This window comes from Chiloscyllium plagiosum, unplaced genomic scaffold (assembly GCF_037043375.1).
Source record: "Chiloscyllium plagiosum isolate Xiang-an unplaced genomic scaffold, Cpla_swu_hap1 HiC_scaffold_33, whole genome shotgun sequence".
NCBI lineage: Eukaryota > Metazoa > Chordata > Chondrichthyes > Orectolobiformes > Hemiscylliidae > Chiloscyllium > Chiloscyllium plagiosum.
The window spans coordinates 17727068-17741553 of record NW_028270171.1 but is presented as its reverse complement, the minus strand read 5'-3'; the positions used below and the strand labels follow the sequence as shown (position 1 = coordinate 17741553).

The 14486-nt window shown below is 46.3% G+C and overlaps 1 protein-coding gene across 6 annotated transcripts in view; it reads right to left on the bottom strand.

The window, feature by feature from the left end:
* Nucleotides 1-14486, bottom strand: part of LOC122542254 (interleukin-2 receptor subunit beta-like) — a 114927-nt gene that overhangs the window by 81255 nt on the left and 19186 nt on the right. For 3 of the 6 annotated variants that reach the window (XM_043679797.2, XM_087978309.1, XM_087978308.1), the window contains exon 2: nt 8494-8524. The exons of 1 other annotated variant lie outside the window; for it this stretch is intronic. Coding sequence is in view for 1 of the 5 variants with exons in the window: in XM_087978308.1 (XP_087834434.1) it covers nt 8494-8506 (13 nt within the window). In the remaining 4 variants the exon portion in view is untranslated. Of the gene's footprint in view, nt 1-729; nt 852-6902; nt 6978-8493; nt 8525-14486 lie in introns of those variants that run through there. 2 more of the 6 variants (XM_043679798.2, XM_043679800.2) reach the window with 2 other exon arrangements.

Sequence of the window (14486 nt, the reverse complement as noted above, 5' to 3'; positions counted from 1 at the left end):
TTTTTGCCGCTGTTTACCTATTATTTACTTACCTCTGCTACTTAATTCTTAGATCTGCGTGTATTGCTCGCAAGACAAAGCTTTTCACTGTGCCTCGGTACACGTGACAATAAATTCAATTCAATGCAAACAAAAAATTCAATTCATGAATCTCAAGTTAATAGTTTTGATCCCCACAAGGGTATTTATCTCAGTGGAGGAGCTGCTTTCAATGAACCGTGTGAGTTGAGTGCTCTGTCATCAGGTTTGCCCTGCCCCCCCCCCCCCCCCAATCCTGTGACTAATCAGTGACCACAGCCTCCAGTCTGTGGTAGCAGAAGCACTGGGAGTAATAATGGACAGAGCAGGAGAGAGAAATCGCCTTTATTTAGCACCTTTGGTACCATGAAGCCCCCCACAGCCAACAAGGCAGGCTCTGCATCGTATCGGAGGTGAGAAATTTGCAGCCCAAGTCTACGCACAGCAAGATCCCACCGGCAATTCGATTAGCGTCCTCTACAAACCCAGGTGAGGGAGGGGATGAATTAGCCAGGGACCCCTTCCATTCTGCCTCTCCTGCCTGAGTTGGTGCAAGAGAGGCCTGTCCACACCAACATCTCCTGAGCGAGAAAGATGACCACTCGAACGTGCACAAGGCTGCAGGCTTGTAGTTAGCAGTAAAAATAGAACGCGTGGTCACGGAGATTGTGCAAGCACATTACAAAAAGAATAGCACAAAAGGTCACCTACCCACAGCAGAGGTGGAAATGTCAATACAAACACCAACCTTCACCAATATTCACGTTTGATAAAGTCCGTTTCTGCTCAGTAAAATGTTCCACAACACTATGGCAGAACCTTCGAGTTTAAAACACATCAGCTGCCACAGCTTTGCCCAGTGCTGTGATATTCTGAACTGACACATGGTTTCTCATGTGTTAACCCTTCCCCAGCCCAGTATCTTATCCCAAGTGACCACTCTTCACAGTATCAGCTGCTGGAGTCGCAGCCTTGCCTCTGAGTGGCAGAGATCGTGAGTTCACTGTGCAGTTCATGTAACTCGAACCTGGTTCTGAGATGGCAGTAGAGGGCACTTTACCTTTAGAACCTCATTGGACGCTCAATGATAGAAACTTTATTCACAATTCTCGTTGTGTTTGATGCACATCGGTTCTCGTTTAAGTCTCGAATCCAAGATGGCAGCGGAGTAGGATGCTTCAGCCGGAGCTCATCCACCCCCTCCGTCCCTTTTCTTTTTTCTTTTCTTTCTCTCTCTCATTTTATTTTTCCTCTTCTGTCTTTTTCCAGAGTGGGAATGGTGACCAGCAGCCTGGAGTGGAGCAGGTGCCATGGCCAGGAATGAAGATGGCTACTGATTAGAACCGGTGGCATCCAGTTAGGCTATGAGGAAGTCCCTAACGTCTATCGTTTTAACTTTATTTCTCATTTTGCAAACATATACTTACACTCTGTATATCTGCAATGTAGCGTAACCGTTTCTCGTTCTGTCTTTTCTCTATATTTCGTACTGAGGTACTTTGTACCCAAGATGGCGTCATGTGTTGGTAACATTGTGCACTTTTCACTGCACTCCTGTTCTTTTGTAACTTGAGTACATATGACAATAAACCTAATTCTAAATTCTAACTTGGATCTGGTTGGACACAGCTTAAACCAGCCGTATTTACAAAGTATGATACTGCTTTTTGAATGGTATATTAAATCGGGGACCTGTCACGTCAATGTGAAAAGAAAAGATCTCCTGGTGGTATTTCTGAAAAAGAGCAATGGGAATCTCTCTGGGATGCTGGGTAGCATTTGTCCCTCAATCAACAGCACAACAAGAGACAACCAAATAGAAAACCGCTGGAAATTCAAACCAGAAAATTGCTGGAGAAACTCAGCAGTTCTGGTAGCATCTGTGGTGAGAGAATAGAGTTGACGTTTGCCCTCTGAAGAATCCTAATTCTCAATTGGCTGGCGTTTCGAGTGGTCATTTAAATGCTTCACAAATGTTGTAATGGCTCCCCCCTTTTAGGGAGGGAGTTTGAGATACAGAGCTGAAAATGTGTTGCTGGAAAAGCGCAGCAGGTCAGGCAGCATCCAAGGAGCAGGAGAATCGACGTTTCGGGCATGAGCCCTTCTTCAGTTTGAGATACACACCACCTTCTGGATGGAAGAATTTCCCTTTAAATCCCCCTTCAAGCTCCTGGCCCATACCTTAAATCTGCGCCCTCAAACCTTCTGCTGAGGAGGGAACTTTAATTCTAGCGACCCCTCATGATTCTGTGGATCTCGATCTTCTCTGCTCCCAAGAAAGCAGCCCTAGTTCAGTTCATTGCTGAAATGCTCCAGCATTGTTACCTGCACAGAATGAGGGCATTCAGCCCATCATGTCTGCACCAGCTCTCTGAACGAGCAATTCCCCGAGTGACAGTCCCCTGCCTTCTCCTTGCAACTCTTGGAAACATAGAAGATAAGGACAGGAGTAGACCATTCAGCCCTTCGAGCCTGATCCCTTTGTGAAACAAAAAAAAAATGCAACAACCTCAGCTCTGAATGTTTCAGCTGAAACACCACCTCAGCTGGGGGCAAGGACTCCTCGCATTTACTACACATGGCCGTGACGCAATCCAACATGCTCTGGGAAAGGGAAGGTTTGTTCCCTTGCATACGATCTTTCATTATTAGATTTCCTACAGTGCAGAAACAGGGCCTTCGCTCCAACAAGTCCACACCACCCCTCAGAAGAATAATCCTTCCAGACCCATTTCCCTCTGACTAATGCACCTAACATTATGGGCAATTTCCCATGGCCAATCCACCTGACCGGCACATCTTTGGATTGTGGGAGGAAACCGGAGCACCCGGAGGGAACCCGCACAGACACGGGGAGAATGTGCCAACTCCACACAGACAGTCGCCCAAGGCTGGAATCGAACCTGGATCCCTGGTGCTGTGAGGCAGCAGTGTTAACCACTGAGCCACCGTGCCACCATTTTGACTCTGGTAACCTCGCTCAAGTGAAAGGTGCCACACCCCACTCCCCACTAGGACTGAATAGAGCTTCTTGCACTGGGGCATGCTTTTGATCCTTACTCCCACCCAGACGGTGAAGAGGCTGCATCATCCGCCAGACCTGGAAGTGGTAGTAGGATACATACATGCGATATATATACCACTTTCTGGATGGAAGAATTTCCTTTTAAATCCCCCTTCAAGCTCCTGGCCCTTACCTTAAATCTGCGCCCTCAAACCTTCTGCTAAGGAGGGAACTTTAATTCTAGCCTTATATTAATAGCTATTTCACAGACACAAATGGTGGGAAGGGGCTGTCAGAGCTTTAGAGATCATTGGGCTGTCTAGTCCTCTTTGAGAACCCCATACGAAGAACGCCTCATCTTCTATCTTGGGACCCTCCAACCAGACGGGATCAACATCGATTTCATCAGTTTCCTCCTCTCCCCTCCCCCCACCTTTTCCCAGACCCAACCCTCCAACTCGGCACCACCCTCTTGAACTGTCTTACCTGTCCATGTCCCTTCCCAGCTATCCACTCCACCCTCCTCACCGATCTATCACCACCACCCCCACCTTCATCTACCTATCGCATTCCCAGCTACCTTTCCCCCAAGCCCCATCCCCCTCCCATTTATCTCTCAGCCCCCTTTGCCCGCGCACCCCCCACATATGCCCTAAATGTCAACTCTCCTGCTCCTTGGATGCTGCCTGACTGGCTGTGCTTTTCCAGCACCACCCTTTTTGACCCTGATCTCCAGCATCTGCAGTCCTCCCTCTCTCCCATATGAAAAGCCTCGCAGCAGGATAATAAATGATGCAGATGGGCATTGAAGGTGGAAGTGAAGCAGAAGGAAGTGTGGGCTGCAGATGCTGAAGATCAGACTGGTAAAGCACAGCAGGTCAGACAGCATCCAAGGAGCAGGAGAATCGATGTTCCTGATGAAGATCTTATGCCCGAAACGTGGATTCTCCTGTTCCTCGGGTGCTGCCTGACCTGGTGGAATTGTAGCCCCAAGCTTTCCTTGTGAGTCAGGAGCGGAGCCTCCTGGTAAATGAAAGCAGAGAGCAGGTGAAGGTCACTTCCTTGTAATGTATTGAGTTATCGTGATCATAAATATGTGGCCTGACTTATTCCGAGAAGTGGATTCGACTTGCAAACAGAATTTAATGAATACCGGGAAAGAGAGGGAGATTGATAGCGAATCTCTTCCTAAGAGTCAGTAGCAACACAATGGGCTCAAAGACCTCATTCTAAGCTGTGGGAATCTATGTTTAGTAATTTTGCATTCTCAGGCGAAAGATACATAGCATCTGGCCTTTCGTATCGATGCTGGATGAGCTTATGATGAATACTGATGCATGACAAGGTTTGCAACTATTTGTAAATACTGGAAAATAATAAATCAGGGAAGACTTCATTGCTCAGGCCTTTGAGTACAGGAGTTGGGACATCATATTGAGGTTGTACAGGACATTGGCGAGGCCTCTTCTGCAGTACTGTGTCCAGTTCTGGTCTCCCTGTTATACGAAGGATATTATTAAGCTGGAGAGATTTACCAGGAGGTTGCTGGGAAAGGAGGATTTAAGCTATAAGGAGAATTGGGATTTTCTTTCACTGGAGCATAGGGAGTTGAAGGGTGACCTTGTAGAGGGTTATAAAATCATGAGGGATATAGATAAGGTGAACGGCAGCTGTCTGTTCCCTGTGGGAGTGGATTACAAGACGAGGTGGTAGATTTATAAGGTGAGAGGAGAAAGATTTTAAAAAGATATGAGGGTCAACCTTTTTAGAGTGGTTCATGTGTGGACTGAACTTCCAGACGAAGCAATGGATGCAGGTACAGTTACAATGTTTAAATAACATTTGGATAAGTAAATGAACAAGAAATGTGTGGAGGGATATGGACCAGGAGCAGGCAGGTGCGATTAGTTTAGTCTGGGATGTTGGCCGGCATGGACTGGTTGGACCGAAGGGTCTGTTTCCGTGCTGGATGACTCTATTAGATGAACATAAATGATGAAAGTTGTAATGAGTATTTGGTTTCTATAATGGAAAGAACCATGCTTTAAGTTTGAATGGCAATTTTATATTATGTGCTAAAAAGGGAAGTATGTAGTTTTGGTTTTATTTTAGATTTGATCAAGAATGCCGCTGGGGTGTCTGAAGTTTATTAATTGTGCATTTTCAGTTGGAGTTTATAGCTTTCAGGTTTGCCTTGAGGTGATCCATTCAGTATTTTAGAAACATGGGCTGAAGAGAAAGGAGACTACTGTTGCCTAGCAACAAGATGCCCCATGGAATCTCTACAGTGTGGAAGCAGGCCATTCAGCCCATCAAGATTATACCAGTCTCCTCGAAAAGCATCCCACCCAAATCCCGTATTTCCCATGGCAAATCCACCTGGTTACTCTCTCTCAGCCTTAAATGTCCACAATGACTCTGCCCCCACAGTTCCAAAGACTGACAGCTCTCTGAGAGAAGAAATTCCTCCTCACCTCAGTCTTAACTGGGTGCCCCTTTACTCTGAGACTGTGCCCTTTGGTCCTAGACTCTTCCATGACGGGAAACATCCTCTCAGCATTGACCCTTTAAGAACCCTGCATGTTTCAATGAGATCACCTCTCATGCTTCTAAACTCCAGTGAGTAGAGTCCCAGTCTGCTTAAGCTTTGCTCATAAGACAATCCCTCCATGCCAGGGATCCTCCAAGTGAACCTTCTCTGAATTGCCTTCAATGAAATGATATCTTTCTTTAAACAAGGTGTCCAAACTGCTCACAGTACACAAGATGTGGTCTCACCAGCCCCTTGCGGTTAGACTTCCCTTCTCTTATACTCAAACCCTCTTTGAAATGAAGGCCAACATCCCATTTGCCTTCCTGATTACCTGCTGCACCTTGTGTACTAGTTTTCTGTGTTTCAGATACTAGCCCCCCATGTGCCTTTTTAGATTAGATTAGATTACTTACAGTGTGGAAACAGGCCCTTCGGCCCAACAAGTCCACACCGACCCGCCGAAGCGCAACCCACCCATACCCCTACATTTACCCCTTTAACCTAACACTACGGGCAATTTAGTATGGCCAATTCACCTGACCCTGCACATCTTTGGACTGTGGGAGGAAACCAGAGCACCCGGAGGAAACCCACGCAAACACGGGGAGAATGTGCAAACTCCACACAGTCAGTCGCCTTTGTGTTATAGCATTCTGCAGCTTTCCTCCATTTAAATCACAAATCCCTACAGTGTGGGAATAGACCATTTGGTCCATTAAGTTCACACTGACCCTCTGAAGGACATCCCAACACCATCTCCCCCCCCCCCTCCCCCACCGGCCGCATGTGAAAGTGAGGACTGCAGGTGCTGGAGATTAGAGTCAAGAGTGTGGTGCTGGAAAAGGTCAGGCAGCACCCGAGGAGCAGGAGAAGTGATGTTTCAGGCAAAAGCCCTTCATCAGGGATGCTGCCCGACCTGCTGTGCTTTTCCAGCACCATACTCTTGATTCCAGCCTATAACTCCCATGCCTAATCCACCTACGCTGCACACCTTTGGACTGTGGGAGGAAACCCACACAGACAAGAGGATAACTGGCAATTTCCATGTACCAAGGAATCAAACCCAGGTCCCTGGTGCTGTGAGGCAGCAGTGCTAACCACTGAGCCTTTGGGCTGCCCCAACACACCATGATGGAATGATTCTGTTCTTTTGTGTTCCCTTCCAAATGAACAATGTCACATTTTCCCACATTATATTCAACTTCTTCACTCACTTGCTTAACCTATCAATATCTCTCCATAAACTATATCCCTCTCATAACCTGCTTTTCCACCTGTCTGAAAATTTGACTGTAGCACATTTGCTTCCTTCCTCCAAATGTAATATAAGACCTCCTTAAAACTCACCTTCTTGACCAAGCTTCTGGTCATCTGCCCATATCGTTGTCTTAACATGGCTTGATATCTAACTTCGTCATCAGCCTGTGAAGTGTGTTGGGATATTTTAACACGTTAGGGGTGCTTCACAAATTTAAATTGCCGTCGCAATTGTTCACGGATTGAGACAATTCTCGCACTTTATTTTCTCGCTTATGACCTGACGCCTGCACGCCAGTTTAAATCTGTTTCCCGTCACCTTAATGCTTCATCTGAATTGAGAGCCGCCTAAGGCACAGATGTGACTCTGCCTTATTGGCAATTGTTCACTTCAGTTGGCGAATGCTTCACAATTCATAGTGACCTCCAGGTGAGACAAAAGAGGCAGAAATTGGTTGCGACAGAACGCCGCGAAAGGAAGTGGCAAATTTCGTTTGAATTATTGCACAATTTCCACAAAGAAAAGTGATCTGATTGTTTGTTTAACCTGATTGTCGGGTGCAGTGTGTTGAATTATTTTGCAACTCAACCCGCTATTTGTTCTTAAATATCGAGATTAGGACTGCAACACGGCTCATCAGAGAATGCAGGATCAGGCAGCACTGGTATAAGCCAGTCTGGTGGCCCAGGGGGTTTACCTGGTTCATCATGGAGACAGAATAGGACAACTGTAGGCATGATAAGCCTCCAGTCTGTTCTACTGGGTTCAGACCAAGCGTCTGGACCTTAAGACAGGAATCATACAATCCCGACAGTGTGGAAGCAGGTCATCGAGTCCAAACCAACTCTCCAAAGGCCATCTCAATCTGACCCACCCCATCCCTACATTTCCTATGGCCAACCCACCTAGCCTGCACATCCCTGGACACTAGGGGGAAATTTAGCACAGCCAGTCCATCCTAACCTGCACACCTCTGGAAACCCACACAGACATAGGGAGAAGGTGCAAACTCCGCACAGGCAGTCACCCGAGGCTGGAATCAAACCCGGCTCTCTGGTGCTGCAAAGCAGCAGTGCTAACCTCCAAGCCTCCGTGCCACCCTATGATACAGGTAGACCAAAGATAGAACTATCCAGAAGGTCAGGCAGTCATGGGAGTAGCAATCCTATTGGCTCTCAGGACGGGAGGGCTGGAGGGCTTAAAAATCTCCTAACTCAACCCCAGGCATAGAGAACTGAGGCTGGGTTTGAAACTACCTGCCTTGCAACAGATCTGTTTGTGCCCGCTCTCACTGCGCCTGATCCCATCTTGTGACCAACCAGCACCACCTTCCCAGAAGTACAGATTGTGACACAAAGAGGATCATTGATCCTTAGCAGGTCTAGCCCTGCCCTTGAATCACAAGGTTCAGGTTCGAGTCCCATCCCCGGGCATGATGGTCAGGAAAGGTGCATTGAGAAAATGGCCAAAGTGGTTGAGTGTCAACTTTCAACACCCGCCAATGGCACATGGTAAGAGTGGGAGAGATTCCTGGCCAGCCGTGTGGTAGAAAGGTTCTCTGGCCTCAATGACCACAGCCCCAGAGCACATACATGTTATCACAGCAATGTGGGCTCCCTGCGTGACCTGTAACATACCACTGTCATTAACGCACAGAAATGTGGAGAAAAAAAGACTCACCAAAAGGTCTCATCAACCGGTCTAATCCAATCTGTGAAATAAATTAAACAAGCTTCTGTTAATCGCTAAATGACCCAGGTTAAATTCTATCATTGCATTACTGGTGATCGTTATAATTTGGGACTCTAATTTCATTCAAATACCAGAGCATGAGAGCAAAATACTACTGCTGCGAGTAAACACTGTGTACAGATTTGGTGTCCTTCCTTGAGAAAGGATGTACTGACACTGGGGGAGGGGGGGTGGGGGGTGCAGAGGAGGTTCACTCAATTGATTCCAGAGTTGAAGGGGTTGACATATGAGGAGAGGCTGAGTAGATTGGGATTATATTAATTGGAATTTAGAACATTGAGGGGGGGGTTTCTTATTGAAACATATAAGATAATGAAGGGAATAGATAACATAGAAGCAGGGAGGTTGTTTCCACTGGTGGGTGAAACTAGAACTGGGGCATAGCCTCAAAATAAGGGGGGAGCAGATTTCGGACTGAGTTCAGGAGGAACTTCTTCACCCAGAGGGTTGTGAATCTGTGGAATTCCCTGCCCAGTTGAGGCTGCCTCGTTGAATGTCTTTCAGGCAAAGAAGATAGATTTTTGAAGAGTAAAGGTTATGGTGAGCGGGCGGGTAACTGGAGCTGAGCCCATGATAAAGCTCAGCCATGATCTTAGCTCGATGGGCTGGATGGCCTACTCCTGCTCCTAATGTTATGTTAATCTGAAATAAAAGTGTGATTATTCAGCAGCATCTAAGATGAACAGTTTTGGCGACCTTTCGTGAAAACCCGTCATAAATACCGGTCCGAACTGGCTCGGTTCCTCCCTGTCGCCAACTGAGAAGGTGGTGACCCCTCATTTAGGCTCATACTCAGGTACAAAGTTGTTGAGGGTGCTGCATGTTGGGAATGCCGTCTTTCAGACACGGAATTATCATGGGCATCCATTTGCTCCATTGGACAAATTGAAGAAAAACGCATGTCACCATTCCCAACATTCCCTCAACCATCATGACCTCAAAGTGCGGATTCATTTATCTTTCATGAATAAAAACAGAGAAACTACTGGAGATACTCAGCAGGTCTGGCAGCATCTGTGGAGAGAGAAACAGAGTTGACGTTTCGCGTCTGGGTGGGATTTTTCTTCAGACTTTCCAGCTCCTTTTAGTTTCAAAGATAAGCAATCCTTGAAATGTTAATTCCATCTCTCTCTCTCCACAGACGCTGCCAGACCTGCTGAGTTTCACCAGCAGTTTCACTATTTTTATTTGTTTTTGCTTTTAGGTTTCTGATTTCCGCGGTATTTTACTTTTACTGATCATTAACTGTTTGGGAATCGCGGGTGCTGAGACACGTGAGTGATGTTTGGACAAATGAGCAGAAATCTTGGTCAAAGTGATATCTCTGAGTTTCTTTGCAGACGAAGATTTTAGGAAGGCTGTACTCATCACTTATGGGCCTACTGGTGACTAGCCAGACCCATCAGATCATAGGAAATAGGTGCAGCGTTAGGCCATTCAGTTCATTGTGTCTGCTCCACCATTCAATCATGGCTGATATGTCTCTGATCCCCATTCTCCTGCCTTCTCTCCATAACTGCTGACCCCCTTCCCAGTCAAGAACCTATCTATCTTTATCTTAAGGACACTCAATGACTTGGCCTCCACCACCTCTGGGCCACTGAGTACCACAGATTTAACACCCACTGGCTGAAGAAATTTCTCCTCATTTAAAGGGTCATCCCTTCACTCTGAGGCCTCTTCCACAGAAGTTCAAGTGAAGGTGCACTTGCTGTTGGAAACAACCGCATCCAATCATTTCTCTCCTCCTTTTCTCTTTCATGCTTGTCCTTCACTCAGTTTCAAACGTATCTGTTGTGGCAAGTCCAGGCATCACCATCTTTGACCCAAGCTTCTCCCTGGTAATGGTTAACCTTTTGAGTCTGGGGGTCGGGACATCATGTTGAGGTTGTACAGGACATTGGTGAGGCTTCTTCTGGGGTACTGTGTGCAGTTCTGCTCGCCCAGTCATTGGAAGGATATTATTAAGCTGGAGAGGGTTCAGGAGAGATTTACCAGAATGTTGCCGGGAATGGTGGGTTTGAGGCTGGGACATTCTCCACTGGAGCATAAGAGGTTGAGGAGTGACCTTACTGAGGTTTATAAAATCAGGAGCGGAATAGATAGGGTTAATGGTGGGGATGGGGAATTTCAAGACTAGGAGGCACATTCTTAAGGTGAGAATGGAGAGAGATTTTAAAAAGACATGGATGGTTTGCATGTGGAATCAACTTCTTGAGGAAGTGGTGGAGGTGGGCACAGTTACGTTTGAAAGACACTTGGATAAGTACGCGAATAGGAAAGGTTTGGAGGGATATGGGCCAGGAGCAGGCAGGTGGGACTAGTTTAGTTTGGGATTATGGTCAGCATGGACTGGTTGGACTGGAGAGTCTGTTTCTGTGCTGGATAACTCTATGTGACAGAGAGAGATCGCTTCATCAAGGCTGTGAAATGTTGAGTGACCTGGAGTCTTTCTGTTCTGTTTACCAGTAGTCAGCTCTCTGTACAACACTGTCTCGGTCAGGTGATTATCATCCATCCAATCTAAAAGGGACATTTTGAGGAAAAAACATCCAGAGTTGAAAGCACCATAGTGGAAACTGGAGATTGGCCAGACCCCTGTGGACATTCAGAGCGGTGGACGGCAAACAGGACTGGGTACGAATTATCATGCGAGCAGCAGAACTTGGAGGAGCTCAAGCTGAGATCAGGTAGCAATGGCCAACTTTGCAGGAGTTGCTGTGCACTCGCTTGTTGCAAGAACAGGATCTTGCTCTTCATTTCCCTTCCCACCCCTGAAGAAGCTGGCTTTGTCAGCCGCTCTCTCGGCATGCCATCCGATGAAACGTTGGGCACTACTCGACGGGCGATCTGGGATCCAGCATGGGAAATCTGTTACTCAATCTCATGCCTGTATCATTTCAGCAGCGCTGAGGGGAGTGTGCTGTCTTTTCACACACATCTTAAACTAAGGTCCCACTGGCCTTCCTGCCCGGATCCAATGAGAAAATGCAAAGAAAGGTGGGCTAAGAATTCTACTCAGAGTGCAGGGCAGCATTGACTGGACCAGCATTGATTCTCTGATCTTTTCTTGTCCAATTGCTCCTGGTGGGAGCTTCCTATGCACAAACTGGGAGCTGGGATCCCTGCATTGACTGCATTCCAAAAATTATCTCACGCTCTGAAGCCAGAGGTGTACTGGACTTGGAATGTTAACTCTCCATGGTTATGGCTGTTGAACTGATGCTGGGTCAGTTGCTCATTTTAAACCTGAGATAGATACTTTTTTTTATTGAGTAGAGTTATGGAAGGATAAGGGTCAAAGGCAGGAATATGGAGTTAGACCACACAGATCAGCTTGAATGATGGAGCTTGCTTGAGGCACTGAATGGCCTACTCCTGTTCCAATGCTCCTATGTTCCTCCAGGGTTCTTTTCAAAACTACGTTCTTGGATTTGTGGAATATCTTCTCATCCTGAAAGGCACCCTTCTGACTAATCGGTAGGAAGGCCTTATCTTCTCTGTGAATGCCCTTTCCCATGTTATCTCATCCTCTAATGCAGAAATGTAAACTCCTGCAGACAATTACTGCAGGCAGAATCCCACACTCTGATGAGAAAGGGTTAAATTAACCGCTCCACAAAACAAAAAGTAAAACAAGAAAATGCCAGCTCATTTAGCACAACTCCCCAATCTGTAACTGGGGCGTTGTTGCCAGCAGTTTCATCCAGTTTACCAAGACTTTGAATCACTGCCATAGTGTCATAGAGTTATTCAGCACGGCAAAAAGACCCTTTAGTCCAACCAGTCCACCTCCCTGGCCCATATCCCTCCAAACATTTCCTATTCATGTACTTATCCAAGTGTATTTTAAATGTTGTGACTGCTCCTACATCCATCACTTCCTCTGGAAGTTCATTCCACACACAAACCACTCTCTGTGTAAAGAAAAATTGCCTCTCCTGTTTTCTTTAAATCTCTCACCCCTCACCTTAAAACTATGCCGCTTGTCTTAAAAACCCCCACCCCAGAGAAATGACATTTGCTATTCACCTTATCTATACTCCTCATGATTTTATAAACCTCTATAAGCTGAACCCTCAACTTCCTATTCTCCAGCGAAAAAAGTCCCAATCTATCCAGCCTCTGCTTCTAACTCAAATCCTCCAATCTCAGCAACATCCTGATAAATCTCTTCTGAACCGTCTCCTATTTAATAACATACTGCCTATAACAGTGCCATCAGAACTGGGCACAGTACTCCAGAAGAGGCTCACCAATGCCCAGTAGAACCTCTACATGACGTCCCAACTCCTATACTCAAAAGTCTGAGCAATGAAGGCAAGCGTGCTAAATGCCTTATTTCTCCAGAACCCATGAACGACTATGGGAATCCTGAGATCTGTGACATGGTAACGCTAACATGTGGCTAAGGAAACAATAAATGGAACTTGCTTCTCTTTAAGGGAGCGATGGACTAAAGGTATTATCACAAGACCATATTAATCCAGAGACCCAGGTAACATTTCAGACACCTGGTCTGAATCCTGTGGTGGCAGATGGTGGAACTTGAATTCAATACTTAAAAAAAAACTAAGGCATTGCTAATTGTTGGAAACAGGCATCTGACTTACTAATGCCCTTTAGGGAAGGAAATCTGCCATCCTCACCTAGTCTGAGACAAAAACAAATTGCAGATGTTGGAATCCAATAGACAGGCAGGAGGCTGGATGAACAGGGCAGGCCAGGCAGCATCAGGAGGTGCAGAAGTTGATGTTTCAGGACCCTGAAGAAGGATTATATCCGAAACGTTGACTTCTCCACCTCCTGATGCTGACTGGCCTGCTGTGTTCTTCCAGCCTCCTGCCTGTTTATCCTTACCTGGTCTGGCCCACATGTGACTCCTGACCTACAGCCAAATGTTTGACTCTTAAATACCATTATAGGGATGAGCAATAAATCCTGGCCTAGCCAGCGATTCCCACATCCCATGAATGAGCTCCTCGTGATATCCCACCAATTAATGGCACGAATGGCAAACAGATGACCTGAGTGGCAGCCACTAAACTCCCGTGAAATAGCTTAAGACATTTTACTACATCAAAGGTGCCACATAAATGCAGGCCTTCATCGTTGCCGAATGCAAACTGATGAGAAAATGGGTGAGGTAGCTCACTCACAACAGGAAAGGGAACATGACACGGTGAAAATAGAAAATGAGGACTAGGCACCTCTGACAGTAGAGACCGAAACGCAAAGCAACCTTGCAAATCTTCTGCCTGAGTTTGGAAAATATTGCACTCAGAGCTCTGACCACAAAACAGACCGAGCTCCAGGTATGAATTAATCATCACTTGGAATTTGCGTTTCACAAAATTTCAAAGAGGCTCTCAAACATTAAAAGCTTTAGCATGTCAGTTAGTTTGAACTTGCCATGAAGTGCATCAATTTAACGAGAACATAACGCTGCGCGTCATTTAGAAATGTGATTATTCACAGGTAAAACATAAAGTCGCCATTGTCAGATGAGGCTGTTTTCTCATTAGAGAGAGAGAGAGAGAGAACTGGTGATGGTTTAACCTTAAGGTCACTGTGTCTCAGGTGGGAGCAGAGCTCTTCCTGGTAACCTCAGTTGGTATGGAAGCGGTGTCCATGTTCTTGGTGTCACTCTGCATTGCAATCCAGCTGTCCAGCCAACTGACCTTCCCCCCTTTTTCTTTGCAATTAATAGCAATGCCACAAGAACGAAAACTCCTGCATAAAAGCAAAATACTGCTGATGCTGGAGAAACTCAGCAGATCTGGCAGCATCCGTGGAGATGGAGAGAGAAATAGAGTTAACATTTCGAGTCTGATGTGAGGCTTTTAAAAAAAAAACATTCACAGGAAGAGGCTGTTGGTGGCTGGGGCCAACCCAGAGGGCAGTTACAAGCTCTAACTACA